This window comes from Lepidochelys olivacea, assembly GCF_965140295.1.
Source record: "Lepidochelys olivacea isolate rLepOli2 genome assembly, chromosome: 8".
NCBI lineage: Eukaryota > Metazoa > Chordata > Testudines > Cheloniidae > Lepidochelys > Lepidochelys olivacea.
In genome coordinates, this window is record NC_140418.1 from 108,928,320 (window position 1) to 108,952,829 (window position 24,510).

Sequence of the window (24,510 nt, forward strand, 5' to 3'; positions counted from 1 at the left end):
CCTAAGAGTTCCTATCATTATTACTATCAGTGAAGTTGTGGTGAGAATGCAAATGTAGCCCAGCTATTTAACCACCAAGTCTAGACGACAGGGTAGCTAGAACACTAGCAGCCCCTGGGCCCTGTCTATACTAGCACTTTTGTCAGCAGTGGAACTGCACAAATATTACTAGAATGGCAGGAAAAAAATTACAAATCTAGTACAGACAAGATCCTAGGTCAAGGGCCCACTTTTCTGACATTGATACTGTAGCAAGGCACAGCTGGGCCCCTCTTACTTCTGCCTCTTCTGTCCTCACAAAACCAAACAGGGACACCTCAGGTCAATGCAATCACCCATGTATTTTATTTATAGTTCTTTCCCACCACCAGCTTACTATCTCTGTACAGGGTTTTACAGCCAGACTTTACCAGCAACAGCCCAGAACCACCAGTCCTTCTTACCTTTCTCTTTCCCCCTCTGGCTTCCTTCCTCCCAGCCTTTATACCCCTAGCTAATTAAGCTGGCAGCTGTTCCTAGTTGCCAGGCAGGCAGGGCTATTCAGCCAGCCCCAATCCATTCCCGTTGATTGGGGCTGGCATGGCAGGGAGTTTGTGCCCAGCACCCTGTCACAGATACTTAACACAACTAGCCTCTGCAGAGAATTTTAAAGGGGCAAGGATTTGGCTTTTTTTTTTAAACAAAAAGAATCTGAAATTTCTCCAGCTTTGGACAGGGTGAGGCCCCCTTGCCAAACTGGTAAAAGCAATGCCAGAAAACAGCTTGTTCAAAATAGAGTATGATTAATTTAGTCAAAGGAGCATCGCAAGCAGAGACAAGTGGATTAGAAATAACAAAAGCCTGCACATATTTTGTCTTATCTAAACTTTGCCTTTACATGCCAGTTTAATTAGGTTCTGCTTAGGCCAGGTATACCCAAAGCATTGTGCTGGGTCAGAGAGAATGCCCCAGGCAACTGCTGCCTGGTGCCTGCCAGTCAGTCTTATCTTCCCAGTCAGTGAATCTTCCCTCTCAGTTCATGGGCTACCTTTTAGTCCTTCCAAAGGTCCCTTGTTCAATATTTCAAAGTTCTTTCTTCTGATCCTGTTTCTAGTCCAAACTGGTTTATGTGTTTCTCTAGTGAGGGGCTGCAGGATTTAACCCTTATCTACCTTTCAGCCAACAATACCTTAACCAACAAAACCAAGGAGATTTAACATTCATAAAAATTAATACAAATTCTCCTCACATTTTCCACATACAAATGTAGCCTTAACACTAGCAGATCTATAGAGTTGAAGAAAACAGATAAACAAAGAGCAGGGGAGTCCAAATGACTCAGATTTTTGTTGGCTGGAAAAGAAAAAATAAACTCCTTACCTTGGTAACAGGGCCAGCGTGGGCCTGATACTCATTGAACTCTTTGTGCACAGGCAGTGGGTACTTCATAGATCGGATGGTCCCCATTGAAGTGCCTGTGAACACCATGCGCCCAGAATGAGACACGACTATTGCAGTATAAGTAACATCAAAAGTAGGTACTTCACACAGGATCTAAAAAAAAACAAAAAACAAAAAAACCCAGCATAGAATAAGCTCTATAATACTGCCTAAGTAACATAGTGTAAGAGCAGCTGACACTCCATTCCACTTACAGAAAATAATGACAAAAATAGTAAGAAAAAACTGCCTAGAGGAACCGAACCATGAGCAACAATTAGCATTAGGGTGTGACGAGTTCCCCCCGGGTATTGCCTGGAAATGGGGTACCACTGAGCCCCTCGACCCACCAGCCTTGGCTCCCACTCATGCTGTAATGCTGTGACAAGCTGCAGACACACTCCCAGTCTCACACTTTCACGAGCACACAGGTAGGGACACATCCAGCTGTAATAACACGCAGACAGGCTTTCTGACCAGCCCCTGCATGGGAAGGCTATATAGATAGGGCACTTACCAGCTTCCCAGGCACACAACCCCTCCGGAGGGTAAACCAAAATTAAACTGTCTTGCACTGCACAGAGAAGTGTAAAGCGTAAGCTCATAAAATCTGCCCTCTCCCTCAGTGTGGAGAGAGATATGCAACAGTTTTCTGCCCCAAGTATGATTTCCACACACTGGTTTTAGACAAAACAAAAACAAGTTTATTAACTACAAAAGATAGATTTTAATTGATTATAAGGGATAGCAAACAGATCAAAGCAGATTACTTAACAAATAAACACAAACGCAATCTAAGCTTAATATACTAAAGAGATTGGACATGAGTAGCAAATTCTTACCTTAAATGATGATTAGGGCCCTACCGAATTCAAGGCCATGAAGAATGTGTCACGGACCGAGAAATCTGGTCTTCCCCCGTGAAATCTGGTCTTTTGTGTGCTTTTACCCTATATTAAACAGATTTCATGGGGGAGACCAGCGTTTCTCAAATTGGGGGTCCAGACCCAAAAGAGTTATGGGGGGGGTCGCAAGGTTATTTTAGGGGGGCTGTGGTATTGCCACCCTTACTTCTGCACTGCTGCCTTCAGAGCTGGGCGGCCAGAGAGTGGCAGCTGCTGACTGAGGGCCCAGCTCTACAGGCAACAGCGCAGAAGTAAGGGTGGTAATACCTGTGATGTTGCACTCTATATGATTTTATGAAAATATGCTAATAAGTGTGAATATAATGTAACTGGAATATGCTTCATGCAAAAGGTCTCTTGTAAGGTATCATTATAAAGCTTATAATCTACTGAGTGTGGTCATCCTATTTGTATGTATGTACCATTCTTTTATCTGCAACTAGAAGTGGAAAATATAACTCTGAGGGTCTATTGTAATTATGCAAAGTGTGGGCCATTAATGGTGGATTGGAATCTTGATGGCTCCCATTAACCAGGACAACTGACTGTAGATGGCTCTGTTTACTTGTAAGTCCTCCTGTATACCTGCGTGCTGGCATGTGGGTAATGAAGTCTTACAGTGACATGTGATCATGGCACCTGAACTGGAATTCATCTTTAACCTGGTGCTTTTCCATTTCGAAGGAGGGGTGGGAACCCAGAGAAGGACAAAGGATTCCCGTCTTGTGCAAAAGACATATAAGGGGGTAGAACAGAAAAGGGGGCTGCAGTCATGAGAAATCCCCTCGCTACCGCCTGAGCTGGAACAAGGGCTGTACTAGGCGAAAGGGTTGTGCCCAGTCTAGGAGGGCGTTCAGTCTGTGAAAGAAGCTTATTGGAACATCTCTGAAAGTGAGGTTTCATCTGTATTTAGTTTTCTTACTGTATTAAGCATGGACTTGTGTATTTTATTTTATTTTGCTTGATAATTCACTTTGTTCTGTCTGTTATTACTTGGAACCACTTAAATCCTACTTGTTGTGCTTAATAAAATCACTTTTTACTTATTAATTAACCCAGAGTATGTATTAACACCTAGGGAGTTTCTGTGATCCAACCTGTCACAATACCATATCATGCCACCTTTATTTCTGCATTGCTGCCTTCAGAGCTGCTTGGCTGGAGAGAGAGTGGCGGCTGCTGACTGAGGGCCCAGCTCTGCAGGCAGCTGTGCGGAAGTACGGGTGGCAATACCATACCATGCCACCCTTACTTCTGTGCTGCTGCTGGAGGCGGCTCTGCCTTCAGAGCTGGGCTCCCAGCCAGCAGCCACCACTTTCCAGCTGCCCAGCTCTGAAGGCAGCACCGCTGCTAGCAGCAGTGCAGAAATAAGGGTAGCAGTACCGTAACCCCCCCGTCAATAACCTCGGGACCCCCCACAACTCCTTTTTGGGTCAGGACCCCTACAATTACAACACCATGAAATTTCAGATTTAAATAACTGAAAAAATGAAATTTGCAATTTAAAAAATCCTATGATCGTGAAATTGATCAAAATGGACTGTGAATGTGGTAGGACCCTAATGATGATTTAGGCCGGTTGCAGAGCTTCTTAAAGGGCAAACTGCACTTGCTTGCAGCTTAAAACCCCAGGTATTCCTTTCACAGGCTAGAAATCCCTCTAGCCTGGGTTCAGCCCTTCCCCCAGTTCAGTCCTTCTTCCTCAGGTGTTTTCAGGATTCTCCTTGGGCAAGGAGTCAGTGAAGAACCACGATGATGTCACTCCCCTGCCTTAAATAGCTTTTGCATATGGCAGGAACCCTTTGTCTCCAGGCTTAGTTCTCACACCTTTCAGTGGAAAAAACACTGGTATTCCAAGATGGAGTTCAGTACCAGGTGACTTGGTCACATGTCCCTCTAGGGTCACAGCAGCCATAATTTGGAGGCTGTTTGTAGCATCCTCAAGAAGGCTCCCCAGCAGGAGATTAGCTTCTTCTAAAACCTATTGTTCTCCCTAATGGCCCTTCCCAGCCAGCTATCTAGATTGATTGCATTCTGCCTACTGGGCGTTCCCCAGGTGTAAACACATTTGTAATAGATGCATAGACAATATTCCTAACATCAGATACCAACATGATACATGCATACAAATAGGATAATCATATTCAGCCATATTCAGAAAATCATGACCTTTCAAATGATATCCCACATAACCTATCTTGCATAAAATACATCATAGTTATGCCATAATCATATCATAACAATTGTGATACAGCATGACTGGAGGGCAGCAGGAGAGTGTTAGAAGGGAGCCTTATTCCCTATAGATTAATTAAAGCACCTGAAGTCAATTAGAGCACCTGAAGCCAGTCACTTGATAAAACCCCCCTGTTCCAGTCAGAGAAGGGAAGGAGTTGAAGCAGAGTGGATTGGTGTTGGAGTAGAGAGCAGTTTGGAAGAGTTGAAGCAGAGTGGATTGATGTTGGAGTAGAGAGCTGTTTGGGGGGAAGCAGAGGAGAGTTTGGAGAAGTGCTGGGTGGGCTAAGAAGACCAAAACCCTAGGTAAGGGACACCTGGTTTGTGCAGAGAGAGGGCAGGAAGCCCCACAAGCTGAAGGGCAGGAGAGGGAAGTAGCCCAGGGGAAGGAACCGCTAGTTCAAGTGGTTTACCACTATCCCTAGGGCCCCTGGGCTGGGACCTGGAGTAGAGGGTGAGCCTGGGTCCCTCCCTCTCCACTCCCCTCCTCTAGAACACTAGTAGGGCAGTTAATACCCCAGTTCAGGGGTGAGAAATGGTGCCCTGAACCCGCCCCAAGAAGAGAAAGCGTGAGACCCATCAAAGTAGTGCTGGCAATTTGCCACACGTGGTATTAGAAGTGGGATCTCTGAGCTGGACACTTAAACCAGGATTAGCCAAAACCCTCCCATCCCTAAAATGGATGACGTGGTCAAGGCCCTAATACAAAACACCGCAGCCCAGCAGGAGGCTACTCTGGTCCAAGCAACTGCCCAACAGGAGGCGACTTGGATGCAGCAGGAGACTAATAGTCTATTGATGAGTCAGGCTGCCCAGGACCGAGCTCTGCTGCAAGAGCTGATGAACCAGATGAAGGCCCTTATGGAGCTGAACCGCAACTATGATGGGACCCGGACCATATGGGACAGCCACTGCCTACGGAAAATGACACGGGAGGATGATGTGGAGGCATACCTCCTGGCTTTTGAAAGAGCAGCCCTGTGGGAGGCCTGGCCCCAAGATCAGTGGTCTGGTATCCTTGCCCCGTTCCTGTGTGGGGAGGCCCAGAAGGTCTACTATGATATGGCCCTGGAGACTGCAGCAGATTACCTACAGCTGAAGGCAGAGATCCTGGCCAGAGATGGAGTAACAACAGCATTGCGAGCCCAGAGGTTCCATGCGTGGCAGTATACAGAGGATAAGACACCCCAATCACAATTGTTTGACCTGATCCACCTGACCCGGAAATGGCTGAGCCCTGAGGCCCTCAGCTCTGAGAAGATGATGGAGCTCCTGGTACTGGACTGGTGTATGAGGGGGATACCACCAGGCCTCCGGGCTTGGGTTGGCCAGAATGACCCCTCCACCTATGATGAGTTGGTCTCCCTTGTGGAAAGACAGCTGGCATGGGGATCAACGTGGCCTAATTGGCGTGGTAGGGGTCGCAATGACCTTGCATGGGTATACAGGATCAGTAAAAATGAATGGAATCAAAACCATAGCATTAGTAGATTTCGGGAATGCTGTCACGCTGGTCTCGGGGAAGTTGGTGGGGCAAGACCAACTAACCTGGGCCAAAACCACAGGGGTAAGGTGCGTTCATAGCACCGGAAATTTCTACCCCGCAATCTCGGTATGGATTGAGATCCAGGGGAATACTACCAGGGTGACTGCAAGGGTGGTCCCCAGGCTCCCCTACCCTGTCTTAATTGGTAGGGACTTCCCCGGGTTTGAGAGCTTACTCCCCCAAATAGAGCCAGGGGAGGGTAGCAACCCCCAGGCTAAGACGGAGGCACCTACAGATAGCCTCACCCCAATGTTTGCCGACTTTGCCCCAGAGTTATTCTCATCCCCCGGAAAACCCTGAAAGTCTAGATGGGAAAGGAGGATAGATAAAAGATTAGGGACCAGGATTCTAGCAGAGAACCAGAAAACCTCCCTTGTTGGTAGGCGAACCCGCTCAGGAGGCCAGGAGATAATTCAGGCCAGTGAGGACTTGGAGGCGGTTCCTAGCCCAAGTAGGAGCAACCTAGGGGGCGGAGTAGAAACAGACCCCCTGGAACTAGGTCAGATTGGTACCGCACGTGAGAATTTTGGGCAGGACCAAGCCAATGACCTGCTATATGCGAATGTGAGGGAGGAGGTAGTGGAAGTAAATGGCGTACCTGTGGAAGGAAAGACCAAAGGCCCAAGGCCATATTATGTGCTCAAACATGATCTGTTGTACAGGATAGCGCAAATACGAGGGGAAGAAGTAGAGCAACTCTTAGTCCCACGGAAACACACAAGGGCAGTTCTAGAGTTAGCTCACAGTCATCTATTTGGGGGACATCTAGGAGTAGACAAGACACTGGATAGAGTCCTAAGAAGGTTTTATTGGCCAGGAATACATGCAGAGGTCCAGCGCTATTGTGCCTCCTGCCCTGAATGCCAGTTGCATAGCCCCCAACCTCACTTGTGGGCCCCATTAGTACCTTTGCCTATTATTGAAGTCCCTTTTGAGGATAGCAATGGACATAGTGGGCCCACTGGAAAGACTGGCACGGGGCCACTGAAACGTACTAGTCAGTCACCTGATAAAACCCCTCTGCTTCAATCAGAGAAGGGAAGGAGTTGAAGCAGAGTGGATTGGTGTTGGAGTAGAGCGCAGTTTGGAGAAGTGCTGCGGTGGGCTAAGAAGACCAAGACCCTAGGTAAAGGGACACCTGGTTTGTGCAGAGGAAGGGCAGGAAGCCCCACAAGCTGAAAGGCAGAAGAAGGAAGTAGCCCAGGGGAAGAAACCGCTAGTTCAAGCGGTTTACTGCTATCCCTAGGGCCCCTGGGCTGGGACCCAGAGTAGAGGGCGGGCCTGGGTCCCTCCCTCTCCACTCCCCTCCTCTAGGACACTAGTGGGGCAGTTAATACCCCAGTTCAGGGGCGAGAAACGAACCCTCCCCAAGAAGAGAAAGCGCGAGACCCATCAAAGTAGTGCTGGCAATTTGCCACACAATATATCTAGGAAGAATATGGGACATAGTGTCACATAGGGTTTATAAATAGATCTTTGTACAATTTTCAAAAGTGTCTAAGTAACTTTTCAAGATGAGACTTTGGTGCTTTTGAAAATTTTAAACACTTGTTACACACATTTAACTGCTTCTGTAAAGAAAAGCTGTGGACAATGGAAACTGCAATAGATGAGATATATTTGAATTTTAGTAAAGCTTTTGATAAATGTAGCTCAAAGTTAATTTGTCATATGCATTGAAAAATTGCTGGAAGTAACATAAATTGAAATGAAATAGCAACAAATGCTCAGGTATCATGGTGAAGGGCACAGTATAAGAACATAGATAAATAACAACATAACATTTCAGGTGGTAGGAGGTGTCAGTGGATGCATACAAAGACAAGGTTCCTTCCTAATTGCTTAAACTGGAAAATGGGAGGTAGGGAGAGGAAAGCACCGGTGCTTTCCCTGGGTAATAACCATCCTTTAAGCTGCCTGTCAGGACCTAGCGAAGTCACAGGTATGTATGTTAGCTGGCTCACCGAAGAATCCGAAATTTCCTTGAGCGTTTGGTCAGATCCAACAGCAAAGATGATTTTGGCATCAGGAGAGATGGCAACACCGCTGTAGCTGCAGGACTTGAGCACACACTCTGACTCCCTCTTACCCGTCAACAAGCTCCACTCATACACTGCACCATCTGTGCCACAGGAAATCAACTTATTGTCATCTGCACTCCATATGACTGAGCGCACCTGGTAAGAGTGGAAACACACCAATCAGACCCACACTTGGTGACTCTATGAGCCCTGGAAGGGAGCTTGTCTTGTTAAATCTGACCATTTTATCTGGTGAACCCCTTCTAGACATGGTTCTGTTTATAGTAATCCCTGTTTTATATGGCACAGCCATGCTTCTAATATAGCTTTTGATCTTTTTAAACAACCAAATATTTTGCAATTAAATTTGTCCTTTTTTCTTTGTTTTTTTTGCTTTATTATTTTTTTCTTTTGTTTTTGATTTTTGCTTTAGAAAATGTATAAGAATTACTTATAGAATTAATCACTCTGATAGAAAATGTTAAAATGCTAATCATATTAGTGAGCATAAGGGGAGTTCTGTAACATATCTCCAGGTTCTTTCACCTGTTACTCCACTACCATTACCAACTGTTACCCTTCAGAACAACCTGAGACTATTCAGATACATTATACAAGTTGACAGGTTTCAGAGTAACAGCCGTGTTAGTCTGTATTCGCAAAAAGAAAAGGAGTACTTGTGGCACCTTAGAGACTAACCAATTTATTTGAGCATGAGCTTTCGTGAGCTATTGAGCTCATGCTCAAATAAACTGGTTAGTCTCTAAGGTGCCACAAGTACTCCTTTTCATTATACAAGTTGGCTACCAGTGACTGAGCTCCTACCTAGTGAGAAGCAAGATATTTGCACTACAGCAGATATTACAGAAGATAATACAGAACATATTTGCACTACAGCAATGAACTACAGAAATATTAGAATAAATAATATAAAAAAGGGTTACTGACTTAACTGTTGTTCTTGCTCATGTCCATGCCGCATTAGGTGTGTGCGTGCTGTGGGCACTGTTGCTGGAGATGTTTCTCTCAGTGATATCCATTGGGCTGGCTTTAGCACCCTCTGGTGCAGCGTGCTCAGGTTGTGGTATAAGGGGTGTCACCGGCTATGCACCTTCTCAGTTCCTTCTTGTTGGTCCACTCTGACAGAGGGGCAGGAGGGTGGGTCGTGGAATGGACATGAGCAACACATCTCAAACAATAATAATTATGGTCAGTAACCATTTTTTTTTCGAGTGCTTGGTCATGTCCATTCCATATTAGGTGACTCACAAGTAGTACCTCAGGAGGTGGAATCAGAGTTCATGGACATGCTGATTCTAACACTGCTCTTCTGAACCTGGCGTCGTCTCCGGCCTGTGGGATGATGGTGTAGTGGGATGCAAAGGTATGCACCGATGACCAAGTTGCTGCCCTGCAGTTGTTCTGGATTGGGACTTGTGCAAGGAATGCCCCTGAAGAGACCTTAGCTTTTGTGGAGTGAGCAGTTAGGATGGCCAGAGGCGGTTATCCAGGACAAGATCCTCTGGGATGATACTGATGCCATTTCATCTTTTCTGCTACAAAGAGATATGTGAATTTGTGAAAGGGTTTAGTCCTTTTAATACAGAAGGTGCGGGCATGCCTAATGTCCAATGAGTGAAGCTGCTGCTCCTCAGAGTTTATGTGAGGCTTTGGGAAGAAGACTGTCAGGAAAATAGCCTGGTTGCTATGGAATTTTGAAACCATCTTTGGCAGGAAAGCTGGGTGGGGTGCAGCTGGATCTTGTCCTTGAAGAACACTGTGTACAGTGGTTCTGACATAAGGGCCCTGATTTCAGAAACCCTTCTGGCTGAGGTGATCATCACCAGGAATACAACTTTCCAAGAGAGGAGAATTAGAGGGCGCAATGCTAGGGGTTCAAAGGGACGGCGCATGAACCTTGACAGACCCAGATTTAAGTCACATGGAAGGAGGCCCCGAGGATAGAGTTTCTCCAGTACCTTGAGAAACCAGACCACCATCTTGTGAGAGAACATTGACCTGCCATTCACCAGTGGGTGGAAGGCCAAGATTACTGCCAAGTGCACCTTGATGGACGCAAGGGCCAGACCTTGCTGCTTTAGATGGAGGAAGTAATGGCTATTAGCCAGGATGGGCAGGGATGGTGTCCCTAGCCTCCATTTGCCAGAAGCTGGGAATAGGCAACAGAGGATAGATCACTTGATGATTACCTATTCTATTCATTCCCTCTGGGGCACCTGGCATTGGCCACTGTCGGAAGACAGTATACTGGGCTAGATGGACCTTTGGTCTGACCCAGTATGGCGATTCTTATGTTCTTAAGTAGTCCAAGACAACCTGAAGAGAAGATCGGATCGGAGAGAGACCTCTATGTCATGCCCAAATTGAGAAGCGTTTCCATTTGGCAAGGTAGGTAGCCCTAGTGGACGGCTTTCTACTACCTATCAAAATCTGGAGAACTTGCTCCTAACAGGCCTGCTCCTCCAGGTTCAGCCATCTAACATCCACAGTTATGTGAAGGGAGGCAAGGTTTGGGTGAAGTAACCGCCATAGTCTTCTGAGATCAGGTCCAGACAGAGCAGAAGCAGGAGTGGAATTGCTATTGATAGATCCAGCAGCTTACCAAACTGGTGTTGATGTGGCCACGCTGGGGCTATGAGAATAACTCTCGCCTTGTCCTGCTTGATTTTCAGAAGGACGTTGTGAACCAGAGGGACTAGGGGAAAAGCGTACAGCAGCAGCCCTGTCCATGGGAGCAGGAAGGCATAGGAGAGAGAGCCCAGGCTGTGCCCTCACAGTAAGAAAAACTGATGGGACTTTCTGTTCTGCTTGGTCACGAACAGGTCCACCTGGGGAGATCCCCAGGTTTGGAAGATGAACCTGATGATTTCTGGTGAAGGGACCACTTGTGGTGAGAGGAAAAGGACCTGCTGAGGTGATCCGCTCTGGGAAGATGTGAAGCCTCAAGGTGTATGGAGTGCTTAACGCAGAAATACCATAGACGGATGGCCTCCTGACACAGGGTAGAGGATCAAGCTCTTCCCTGCTTGTTGATATAGAACATACCCACGGTATTGTCTGTCAGGACTTGCATCACCTTGCCAGAGATCAGGGAAAGGAACACTTAGCAGGCTAAGCAGACAACACTGAGTTCTCTGATGTTTATGTGCAGGGAGAGTTCTATAGGCCAAGGTCTTCCTGCAGTAAGAAGAAGCAGCCATAATAGGAGAGCAGAAGCAATGAATTAAGAAGCAGGGAGTCATGTTCCATCTAAACGGCATCAAAACCATATAATATTGGATTGTTAAGAAGCATTTCTGCCCTAATAGCACCAACAGCGACCAGACAGACAGACAAATCTTAAGATGTGCAAAGAGAAATTTGCAAGAAAACACTCTGTCCGGCAAAGCCACTTACCAGCAGTTTTGGTTGAAAAGAGACCATTGATTGCTTTTGTCTGTTTTTAATTTGAAATACTTCAGTTTGTTTCGCTATGCAGTAACTCCTCACTTAAGTCGTCCCGGTTAACATTGTTACGTTGCTGATGAATTTATTAGAGAACATGATTCTTTAAAGTTGTGCAGTGCTCCCTTAGAACCTTGTTTGGCAGCCGACTGCTTTGTCCACTGCTTGCAGAAAGAGCAGCCAGTTGGAGCTCCCTGGTGGGGGCTTGGAACCAGGATGGGCTGGCAGCCCCCCCCCTCAACTCCCCTAGGTTAACTGGGCAGCAGCCACCTAGCAGGCTATCAATTGCTGGGCAGTTCAGGTGTCCCCTCCCACACTGCCCTCTGCTGCTCCTGCCCTCTGCCTTGCAGCTGCTCTCGGGAGCCTCCTGCTTGCTGTGCGGGGGTCAGGATGCTGATGTCAGGGTGTCATGTCCCGTCCCCCCTGGCTCCTTTACCCCATTCCACAGAGCAGGGTGGGACACAAAGCTTGCTGGTAGCAGCTGCTGTCTCAACTTCCTGATCTACTTAAAAAGGCAAAAAGGAAAGGTTTCAGAGTAGCAGCCGTGTTAGTCTGTATTCGCAAAAAGACAAGGAGGACTTGTGGCACCTTAGACTAACCAATTTATTTGGGCATAAGCTTGCGTGAGCTACAGTTCACTTCATTGGATGCAGTGTACTTAGAGTGGGGTCAGTGCACTTAAAGGGGAAAAACGCATCTCTCTCTCTCTCACACACACACACACACACACACAACATGTGTGTCTCTGTCTCTCTCTGCCATGGTGTGTCTTGTCTCCTCCCACAATTTGTGCTGCCTTGTAGAGCATGAGGCTGCATTAACAACATGTTAATACTTGAGGGCTCAGCTGAGTGCTAGTTCATTTAGCAGTAAGGCATTCCCTGGGAAATATCCCACCCTTTTCCATCCACCCCAAACAAGCTTCACAATCAATCATCATTGCATCATTGTATACCATATTAAATTGTTTCCTAACCCCCCCATATTTACATTACTTCTTACGGGGAAATTCGATTCGTTTAACATCGTTTCACTCACAGTAGCATTTTCCAGGAATATAACTACAACATAACTACTTACTGAATGGGGGAGGCAACCTAGTGACAGATGATGTGGAAAAAGCTGAAATACTCAATGATTTTTTTTGCCTCAGTCTTCACAGACAAGCTCAGACTGCTGCACTGGGCAACACAGTATGGGGAGGAGGTGAGCAGCCCTCAGTGGTGAAAGAACAGGTTAAAGACTATTTAGAAAAGCTGGACATGCACAAGCCCATGGGTCCAGATCTAATGCATCCAAGGGTGCTGAGGGAGTTGGCTGATGTGATTGCAGAGCCATTGGCCATTATCTTTGAAAATTTGTGGCGACCAGGGGAGGTCCCTGACGATTGGAAAAACGCAAATATAGTGCTCATTTTAAAAAAGGGAAGAAAGAGAATCCGGGGAACTACAGACCAGTCAGCCTCACTTCAGTCCCCAGCAAAATCATGGAGCAGGTCCTCAAGGAATCCATTTTGAAGCACTTGGAGGAGAGGAAGGTGATCAGGAATGGTCAACATGGATTCACCAAGGGCAAGTCATGCCTGACAAACCTGATTGCCTTCTATGATGAGATAAGTGGCTCTGTGGATATGGGGAAAACGGTGGATGTGATATATCTTGACTTTAGCAAAGCTTTTGATACAGTCTCCCACGGTATTCTTCCCAGCAAGTTAAAGAAGTATGGCTTGGACGAATGGACTATAAGGTGGACAGAAAGCTGGCTAGATTGTCGGGCTCAACAGGCAGTGATCAATGGCTCGATGCTTAGTTGGCAGCTGGCATCAAGCGGAGTGCCCCAGGGGTTGGTCCTGGGGCTGGTTTTGTTCAACATCTTTATTAATGGTCTGGATGATGGGATGAATTGCATCCTCAGCAAATTCGCAGATGACACTAAACTTGGGGGAGAGGTAGATATGCGAAGGGTAGGGATGGGGTCCAGAGTGACCTAGACAAATTGGAGGATTGGGCCAAAAGAAATCTGATGAGGTTCAACAAGGACAAGTGCAGAGTCCTGCACTTAGGACGGAAGAATCCCATGCACTGCTACAGACTAGGGACTGTGTGGCTAGGCAGCAGTTCTGCAGAAAAGGACCTAAGGGTTACAGTGGATGAGAAGCTAGATATGAGTCAACAGTGTGCCCTTGTTACCAAGAAGGCTAACCGCATTTTGGGCTGTATAAGTAGGAGCATTGCCAGCAGATCGAGGGATGTGATCATTCCCCTCTATTCGGCATTGGTGAGGCCTCATCTGGAGTACTGTCTGGTTTTGGGCCCTACAATACAAGAAGGATGTAGAAAAATTGGAAAGAGCCCAGCGGAGGGCAACAAAAATTATTAGGGGGCTGGAGGACATGACTTATGAGGAGAGGCTGAGGGAACTGGGATTATTTAGTCTGCAGAAGAGAAGAATGAGGGGGGATTTGATAGCTACTTTCAACTACCTGAAAGGGGGTTCCAAAGAGGATGGATCTAGACTATTCTCAGTGGTACCAGATGACAGAACAAGGAGTTATGGTCTCAAGTTGCAGTGGGGGAGGTTTAGGTTGGATACTAGAAGAGTGGCGAAGCACTTGAATGGGTTACCTAGGGAAGTGGTGGAATCTCCTTCCTTAGAGGTTTTTAAGGCCAGGCTTGACAAATGATTTAGTTGGGGATTGGTCCTGCTTTGAGCAGGGGGTTGGACTAGATGACCTCCTGAGGTCCCTTCCAACCCTGATATTCTATGATTCTATGAAGGTGATGGGTGATTACTAGCCATGTCAGGGGGCAGTAACTAACTATGTTAGAGGAGCAGTATGTAACTTGTTTGTATCAGGGTATAAAGATGTATCTCAGAGGGAGTGTCTTTATCTAGCCTAGGGAAGAACAGAGTCTCATCTTTCACTGAGCTGGTCCATTGTTATGGGCATACATGTATTAGTGGTACGATAGAGTCGGCGGGATACTAGAACCATGCTTAATAGACAATAAACCTGGCCTTCGTACCCTAATGAATCTTGTAGTCATTGGGCAGTTCGCTCGAGGTCTGCTGTGCCAATTATCTGCACAGAGCTGGAACAGCACATAGGAAGAACACACACATGCAGCCAAACATCTAACCACAAGCCCACAGTAGGGTAAAGTTGTGGTGCCCTAGATTGTGCAGGTAACACTTGGACCATAAGCTATTGAGGTGGGCTCCCCAACCCAGGTCTGATCGTCCGAAACTAGAGACAATGATGGCTGTGGAGCCACAAAGGGTACCCCCATCATTACCAACCTTGGGTCCTTCCACCAGTCCAGGGAAGTGTGGACCAGGGGTGGAATGGTGAGCACTGAATCCAAGTGGTGTCTGTTCATGGAACACACTCATGCTAGCCACATCTGGAGAGGCCTGAGATGCAGCCTTGCATGCCAAACCACATAAATGCATGCAGCCATGTGCCCCAGTAGCTTGAGGCAAACTTGGGCTGTCGTAATTGGGTGGATCATGACTTTGGATACTAGATCCGACATAGTCTGAAATCAGGTCTCCGGAAGGAAGGCTCTGGCCTGGGTCGACTCGAGCAGTGCCCCCAATAAATTCTATTCTCTGAACTGGGACAAGAGTTGACTTCTGCTCATTCATCAACAGGCTCAGCAACCGGAAGGTGGCTTGGACCATGCTAATGCTATTCCATACGTGAGCTTCTAACTGCCCCTTGATCAGCCAGTTGTCAAGGAATGGGTAGACCTGAACACCTCGCCATCTGAGGAAGGCCGCTACTACTGCCATGAACTTTGTGAAAACCCAGGCGACTGCAGACAGGTTGAATGGGAGAGCAGTGAATTGGTAGTGGCATTGGTTTACAATGAATCTGAGAAATCTTCTGTGGCCACAGATGATAGAAATGTGAAAGTAGGCATCCTTTAAGTCGAAGGAAGAATACGAGTGCCCTGGATCCAGGAAGGGAATGATGAAAGCCAGGGAGACTACGAGGAACCTCAATTTCTTGAAATATCTGTTGCGGCGACCCAGGTCCAGAATGGGCCGAAGGCCCCTTTTGGCCTTTAGGATTAGGAAATATTGGGAGTAAACCCCCTTCCCCCTCAAATTTTGAGGAACCTCCTCCACCGCCCCCCTCTGTAAGAGGAACTGCACCTCCTGGGCGACGAGTTGCTCATGATAAGGGTCCATGCAGAGGGACAGAGATTGGGGTGGGAGGGAGGGGTGGATGAAAACTGAAAGGTATAGACGATTGTCACTGTTCTGAACACCTAATGATCTGATATTATGCAGGACCACACTGAGCTGAAGTGGGACAAATGGCCCAAAAATAAAGGGGAGGCAGGATCTGAAGTGAGAACTGCTCTAGGCCCCTTGGGTGCACCTTCAAAAGGGCTGCTTGGGCCCACTGGAGTACCTATGTAACCCCAGCTGGGAGGTTGAGGTGGAGGGGAGCAGTTGATGCCACTTGTAACCTCTCCCTTTCCTTTTATAGGGCTCCTGTCTCATAGGTGGAGCCGAGAAACGTGGCAGCTGTTGGGGCCTGAAGTGCTTACAGGAAACCAACGGAGCGTAAAGGCACAGTGACCTGAGGGTGGCCCTTGAGTTCTTCAGGCCATGGAGTGTTATGTCTGTCTGCTCCAAAAATAATGAGGAACCTTCAAAAAGGAGGTCCTGGATGGATTGTTTAGACCTCATGAGGAAGTTCCAAGAACTGGAGCCAAGAGCATCATTTCATGGTGACAGCAGAGGCCATTGTCCTGGCTGCTGTGTTGGCTATATCTATAGCCACCTTGAGAGATGTCCTGGCCACATTCTTACCGTCCTCCAAGATGGCAGAGAACTCCTGCTTTGAGTCCTGAGGCAGAGAGTCTTTAAACTTGGCTAAGGAGTCTCACAGATTGTAGTTGTATCTCCCCACTAAGGCTTGCTAGTTAGATATACAGCTGCAGGCTACCCATTGAATAAGCTTTTCCCCCAAACAGGTCCAGTTTTTTCATATCCTTTTGTTTCGGGGCAGCGCTCGTCTGGCTCTTCCTGTCCCTCTCATTGGCTGTCAACACACCAAGGGACCCTGGTGGGGGGTGGGAGTATAGGTACTTGTACCCACTTGCTGGCATATAATATTTCTTTTCTGCCTTCTTTGAGGTGTGGGGTAGAAAAGACTGGGTTTACCACAGGTCTTTAACTAGACCCATTACAGCCTTGTTAATGGGTAAGGCCACTTTGGAGAGAGCTGCTGCAGCCAGAATGTCAATAAGACTGTGGGATGATTCCTAAAAATCCTCAGTCTCCAGCCCCAGGGTAGCTGCTATCTGCTTCAGAAGGTCCTGATGGGCCCTGAAGTCATCCTGCGGAAATGAGTTACTTGGCCTCAAGACAGCCTCATCTCAGGAGCAGGAGGATGCTTGCACCAGAGGAAGGACTCTTTCCTCTTCCTCAATGACATCCATGGTAGCCACATCTTGAACGTTGGAACCAGAGTCGGGGTCCGGTGCCAACAAGGAAGGGGCGGTAGCCCACTCTCAGAAACCAACAGGTATGATTCATAGCAGGGAGGACTCGGTACCAGGGGAAACCTCCCAGGGTTCCAGTATGGCCACTGCATAGGCTACTGACCCATTGGCTAAGTGCTGGGGGCGGGACCCGCACCGAGATCTGGCAGCACATAGACTGGGATCTACAGGAGGATCCTGGGAACTACAGGCCAGTCAGCCTCACCTCAGTCCCTGGAAAAATCATGGAGCAGGTCCTCAAAGAATCAATCCTGAAGCACTTACATGAGAGGAAAGTGATCAGGAACAGTCAGCATGGATTCACCAAGGGAAGGTCATGCCTGACTAATCTAACCGCCTTCTATGATGAGATTACTGGTTCCGTGGATGAAGGGAAAGCAATGGATGTATTGTTTCTTGACTTTAGCAAAGCTTTTGACACGGTCTCCCACAGTATTCTTGTCAGCAAGTTAAGGAAGTATGGGCTGGATGAATGCACTATAAGGTGGGTAGAAAGTTGGCTAGATTGTCGGGCTCAATGGGTAGTGATCAATGGCTCCATGTCTAGTTGGCAGCTGGTGTCAAGTGGAGTACCCCAGGGGTCGGTCCTGGGGCCGGTTTTGTTCAATATCTTCATAAATGATCTGGAGGATGGTGTGGATTGCACTCTCAGCAAATTTGCGGATGATACGAAACTGGGAGGAGTAGTAGATACGCTGGAGGGCAGGGATAGGATACAGAGGGCCCTAGACAAATTGGAGGATTGGGCCAGAAGAAATCTGATGAGGTTCAATAAGGATAAGTGCAGGGTCCTGCACTTAGGACGGAAGAACCCAATGCACAGCTACAGACTAGGGACCGAATGGCTAGGCAGCAGTTCTGCGGAAAAGGACCTAGGAGTGACAGTGGATGAGAAGCTGGATATGAGTCAGCAGTGTGCCCTTGTTGCCAAGAAGGCCAATGGCATTTTGGGATGCATAAGTAGGGGCATAGCGAGCAGATCGAGGGACGTGATTGTCCCCCTCTATTCGACATTGGTGAGGCCTTATCTGTGTCCAGTTTTGGGCCCCACACTACAAGAAGGATGTGGATAAATTGGAGAGAGTCCAGCGAAGGGCAACAAAAATGATTAGCGGTCTGGAACACATGACTTATGAGGAGAGGCTGAAGGAACTGGGATTGTTTAGTCTGCAGAAGAGAAGAATGAGGGGGGATTTGATAGCTGCTTTCAACTTCCCGAGAGGTGGTTCCAGAGAGGATGGTTCTAGACTATTCTCAGTGGTAGAAGAGGACAGGACAAGGAGTAATGGTCTCAAGTTGCAGTGGGGGAGGTTTAGGTTGGATATTAGGGGAAACTTTTTCACTAGGAGGGTGGTGAAACACTGGAATGCATTACCTAGGGAGGTGGTAGAATCTCCTTCCTTAGAAGTTTTTAAGGTCAGGCTTGACAAAGCCCTGGCTGGGATGATTTAACTGGGGATTGGTCCTGCTTTGAGCAGGGGGTTGGACTAGATGACCTCCTGAGGTCCCTTCCAACCCTGATATTCTATGTTTCTGTGGGTACTGGTGATGGCCCTGAGGCTCAACATAGGGTTCCCTTAGCCTCAGAAGAAGAGTTCTCCTTCAGTCACCACGGTGGAGTGGTACCCCTCTCTGTCTCCATTCAGTGCTGGGGGTCTGGGGACCATCAGCCGACTGGAGATGATAACGACAATGGTATCAGGGTCAGCTTGCCCCTAGAACGTCCTGGGAGGCCTGGTGCTGGAAAGGAGCTTGAAACTCCATGCTACTTCCTGCTCATAGACATCAGAGCCAGCAGCTGTCCCATTGGAGTTGGGAGAGAAAGTAAGATCCTGGCCACTGCAAAGGCCTCTGTGGTCAATGGAACTGTCAGACTGCTGGTGCCACGGTGGCTTCTGGGTGTTGGTGGCGGGTCCGGCACCAGACAGTGTTCTGGGCAGATTTGACGATGCCACAATGTGAGCTGCACTCCGCTGCCTTCCCCATGCTCGTCCTTCTTCTGCACTGGTGAGTGCCCTCTGTTGGTGCACTGCTTTTTGTGCTTCTTCTTCAGCACTGGAGATGGTAAACAGTGCCAGGAAGAGTGTGGTACTGAAGAAGTGCTTCACACCAAGGCCAAAGTGCTTGTTGCAGAATTGGAGTGGCTTGGCTCTGAGGCTGGTCTTAGAGTGGCTTCCATTAGCATAGCTTTCAGTCTTATTTCTCTAACCCTTTTTTGTGCGGGATCTAAAGTCCCGACAAGTGTGGCACATGTCCCTCACGTGAGTTTCTCACAAGCACTTCAAGTGGCTGGAGTGCAGGTTGCTCACCGGCATAGGTTTTCCGCAGAAGGCACAATGTTTGAGGCCTGGGGACTGGGGCATGCCCAGCTGCTGGGGTGAAAAAAGTCCCCCAAGGATAGGGACTACCTAGTCACACTAACGCTAACTACAATATCTATATACACTAAAACTATACTTAAAACTAATAAACTATGAATCAGAATCCAAAAACCACTGGGAAGAAGCTTTGAAGTAAGAGGGGTTGTTCCAGCAACTGTCACAGACAGTAAAAAGGAACTGAGAGGGTGAGGGGCTGGTGGCGCCCCTTATACCGGCCCGTAAGCACGCAGCACCAGAGGTGCTAGAGGCAGCCTGACGGATACCACTGAGGGAAAAAACTCTGGCAGTGGTGCACATGGCGCACACACACCTAACATGGCATGGACAAGAAGAACCAATCTTTTAATTAAATTTTTGTAAAAATATCTATATTTTCCAGGTCATTAATAAATATTAAGCACTGGCTGTAGAACAGAACCTTGTGGCACCTGCTGCCAGCTTTCTGCCATGATGAAAATTTACCATTTATTTCTCTGTATCTCTGCTTCCTGACTGTTAGCCAATCTCTGATCCATTACAGTTCTTTACCTCTCCCCCATGAATACTAAGTTTCCTTAATAGTCCCTGTGACAGACTTGGATACAGGCTTTTTGAAACTTATAATAAATTATATCTACCAGTTCTCCTTTAGCCACTACTGTGGTAGGCATTGCACACTGACCTTTCCATTGTGTCCTTTCAGATTATTAACATTCTCAAAGCTGGTGGTGGAGTAAATATGAATCACATTTCCATTAACTGCAGCGAAAAGATGACCCCCATTACTGAAGGTGCACTGGAGAGAGAGAGTGAGAAAGCACACACAACTATTACAGAATGTATGATGGAAATGCAGGAAGAAACCCACAACACCCAGTCTCTGACTGAAGTTGCAATACAGTCACCAGTGTTTGAAGGTCATGCAAGAAGAAACCTCCATGTATGGACATCATTTTTCATGATGCTCCCTCATCTCCTAGGACCCTCTTCTTAGCTACCCCATGGGTCTGATGCCCCTTTCTCCTGCAAATTCCACTTCCACACTGCTTCTCACCTCTCTGGTGACTCCCAGGTCCCAAGCCCCCATTATGCCCTTTTTCACTCAGGATTCCCTCCTCAGATTCTCATATCTCAGCATTCATACTATTGTTCTCCTCTCCCAACTCAACTCCCACATTGTTCCTCACCATGTCAGTCACTCCACTTCCCAAGCTCCCCTGATCCCAGCTTCTGCATTGCTCCTCACCTCTCTGCACCCTCTCACAGTGAAGTCCTTAAAAGTACGGATGTCATCAATTAGCAGGTTCATAAGCCGTAGTTTGTCAGAAAATCCAGCCAAAACGTAAAGGCCAGTGGGATGAAGAGAAACTGCATATGCTTCTTCCTGGTACTCCTTATACAAGTCCAAAGTGCTGCAAGAATCACCACAGTCAGTAACAATGCTCAAGTCACACACTTACAAATAGCCAGACAGATGTCTAGCCCTGCACTGAAAATTGCTGCAAGACCCCTTGTAGAGATTCAGGGTGCTGCGAAACAATCAGCCATGTCAGTGTCACACAGGTGATACAGTCAGTGAACAAGAATTTGGGCACCTGAGACCCTCTTGTCTATGGGGAAAGGTGAGGCAGAGCTGGTCAGACTAGTACATTTATAAGTAATTTATAATAGGGATGACCCCTTCTGGTGCTCATGCAGTCATTGGTGTTCTGCTAATATTTTTTAAACAAGGGATCTCACAAAAATTTACTTTTCTGCCTCTGAAAAGTTTCATTAAATTACTTGAAAAAAATAAGTTAAAAGAACATTTTAAGGTTGCAAATCAAGCAATGAAAAGCCAGAATTGAGATTGCCTGTCCAACCTTAATTTCGCCCTCTTGTGCGTACACATTATGGTACAGTCTTTAATTACATTATCACATACTATTTTTTCCACAGGAAACCTGCCTCATTCAGTGCACAGAATGGATGGCACTCACTTAATGAGCAGTTATTCAATATTTGTTTTCTCCTTGATCAATATGTGCCCCATTCCTTATTTTACTGCACAGTACTCAAACTTTGGTCTGAAGACAGAATTACTGATTTCCTCACTAATTTTTCTATGATGCTCATTATTATAGTATCTGAGTGCTTCATAAACATTAATCTATGTTCACAAGCCCCTACATTAGATGAGTGGGTATTATTATCCTCATTTTACAGATGGGGAACTGAGACACAGAGAGATTATGGTGAAAAGTATTCACTAATTAAGTACACAAGAATGGCATACTGGATCAGATTAATGGTCCATCTAGCCCAGTATCTCATCTACTGACAATTGCCAGCCCCAGATACTTCAGAAAAAGTGAACAGAACAAGGCAATTTATCAAGTGATCCATCCCCTGCTATCCGGTCCCAGCATCTGGCTGTCAGAAGTTTAGGGACACTCAAAGCATGGGGCTGCATCCCTGACCGTTGCAGCTGATGCCCATTGACGGACTTGTCCTCCTTGAACTTATCCAATTCTTTTTTGAACCCTGTTATAATTTTGGCCTTCACAACGTTCCCTGGCAATGAGATCCACAAATTGACTGTGTGTTGTGTGAAGAAGTGTTTCCTTATGCTTGTTTTAAACCTGCTACCTGTTAATTTTATCAAGTGACCCCTAGTTTTGTGTTATGTGAAGGGGCAAATAACACTTCCCTATTCACTTTCTCCACACCAGTCAAGTTTTTATAGACTTCTATCATATCCCCCTTTAGTCATCTTTTTTCTAAAATGAACAGTCCCAGTCTTTTTAATCTCTCCTCATATGGAAGCTGTTCCATACTCCTAATAATTTTTGTTGTCCTTCCCTGTACCTTTTTCAATTCTAATTTATCTTTTTTGAGATGGGGCAACTAGAACTACACACAGTATTCAAGTTGTGGATGTACCAGGGATTTATATAGAAGCTGTCATAAATATAAAGGGAAGGATAACCACCTTTCTGTATACAGTGCTATAAAATCCCTCCTGGCCAGAGGCAACATCATGTTACCTGTAAAGGGTTAAGAAGCTCAGCTAACGGGGCTGGCACCTGACCCAAAGGACCAATAAGGGGACAAGATACTTTCAAATCTTGGGGGTGGGAGGCTTTTGTTTGTGCTCTTTGTCTACGTGGTTGTTCTCTCTTGGGACTGAGAGAGGCCAGACAGAAATCCATTTTCTCCAACCCATCCTAATCCAAGTCTCCAACATTGCAACCAGTATAGGTAAACCAGGCAAGGCGGATTAGTTTATCTTTTGTTTTACGTGAATTTTACCTGTGTTAAGAGTGTGGTTTATTCCTGTTTTCTGTAACTTGAAGGGTTTTGCCCAGAGGGGGATCCTCTGTGTTTTGCATCTGAATACCCTGTAAAGTATTTTCCATCCTGATTTTACAGAGATGATTTTTACCTTTCTTTGTTTTAATAAAATCCTTCTTTTAAAAAGCTGACTGATTTTTCCATTGTTCCAAGATCCAGGGGTTTGGATCTTTGATGATTTTGTACCCAATTGGTTAGGATATTATTCTCAAGCCTCCCCAGAAAGGGGGTGTGTAGGGCTTGGCAGGATATTTTGGGGGGGGGAAGATGTCTCCAAGTGGTCTCTTTCCCTGTTCTTTGCTTAAAATGCTTGGTGGTGGCAGCATACTGTTCAAGGACAAGGCAAAGTTTGTACCTTGGGGAAGTTTTTAACCTAAGCTGGTAAGAATAAGCTTAGGGGGTCTTTCATGTGGGTCCCGACATCTGTACTTTAGAGTTCAGAGTGGGGAAGGAACCTTGACAGAGGCATTATATTTTCTGTTTCATTATCTATTTCTTTCCTAATGGTTCCTAACATTCTGTTAACTTCTGCCCATTATCCCCAAGTTTGACTTCTTCTGTGTCTGTCCCAGTCCTGTCTCTATCCCACTGTTGGCTCCTCATATCATCCCACCCTCCTCATCTAGCCAGTCCCAGTCTCCACTCCTAAGGCTTCAGATCCCAGTTCAAGTCCTCTTCTTGGTAGCCCGTCCCAGTCCTCCACCCTATCCCATCTGGTTCCTTGTTCCCCAGTTTCCTTGCCCAGTCAACCCCAGTTCCCTCCCCACCACCACCATCTGTCTCTCTCCCCACCCAGCTCCAGCCTCTCCCTCTACCCCCACAACATTCCCTGTCCCCTCTGGCTCCCAGGCTTCCCATCCAGTCTCAGTGTCCTCACTTCCCCTACCTACTTTTCTCAGTCTCTTTGCCCAGACAAAAAACGGTTACTTACCTTCTAACTTGTTTTTCGAGATGTTTTGCTAATGTCCATTTCAATTAGGTGGGTGTGTGCTGCGTGCACAGCAGTCAGAAAGTTTTTCCCTTAACAGTATTCATCAGGTCAGCTCAGGTGCGCCTTGGGGTCGTGCCTTTATGGCGCCCTGCCGACCCACTACCCCTTCAGTTCCCTCTTGCTGGCTGCTCCGACAGAGGCATAGGAGGGTGGGTATTGGAATGGACATGAACACAACACATCTCGAAGAACAGTAGTTATGAGAAGGTAAGTAACTGATTTTTCTTCTTTGAGTGCTTGTTCATGTAAATTCCAATTAGGTGATTACCAAGCCCAAGTTTTGGAGGCGAGGTTGGAGCTCAAAGGTTCCCTGACTGTAGCACTGTTCTACCAAAGGCTGCATCATCTCTGGCCTGCTCGGCAATAGCGTAATGCGAGGTAAAGGTATGTACTGATGACCACGTCGCAGCTCTGCAGATTTCCTGCATCGACATATGGGCCAGGAACGCCGCTGATGATACCTGCACCCTCATGGAGTGCACTGTAAGCGAAGTGGCAGATACCTTCGCCAGGTCGTAGCATGCCTGGATGCAGGACGTGATCCAATGAGATCCTTTGGGAAGAGACTGGAAGCCCCTTCATTCTGTCTGTTATTGCAACAAACAGCTGAATGGATTTCCAGAACGGTTTTGTTCATCGATGTAGAAGGCTAACGCCTGGCGAACATCCAACGAGTGAAGTTTTTGCTCTCTGGTGCTTGAGTGTGGCTTAGG

General features: G+C 46.9%; 1 protein-coding gene across 7 annotated transcripts in view; it reads right to left on the minus strand.

Annotated features, from left to right (window-relative positions):
* Positions 1-24,510, minus strand: part of CFAP57 (cilia and flagella associated protein 57) — a 152,295-nt gene that overhangs the window by 78,753 nt on the left and 49,032 nt on the right. For 6 of the 7 annotated variants that reach the window (XM_084635974.1, XM_084635972.1, XM_084635970.1 and 3 more), the window contains 4 exons: positions 20,720-20,885; positions 20,156-20,269; positions 8,070-8,282; positions 1,360-1,533 (listed from right to left, as the gene is read on the minus strand). In XM_084635974.1, the coding sequence (XP_084492100.1) occupies positions 1,360-1,533; positions 8,070-8,282; positions 20,156-20,269; positions 20,720-20,885 (667 nt within the window). The remainder of the gene's footprint in view (positions 1-1,359; positions 1,534-8,069; positions 8,283-20,155; positions 20,270-20,719; positions 20,886-24,510) is intronic. The other variant, XM_084635971.1, reaches the window with a different exon arrangement.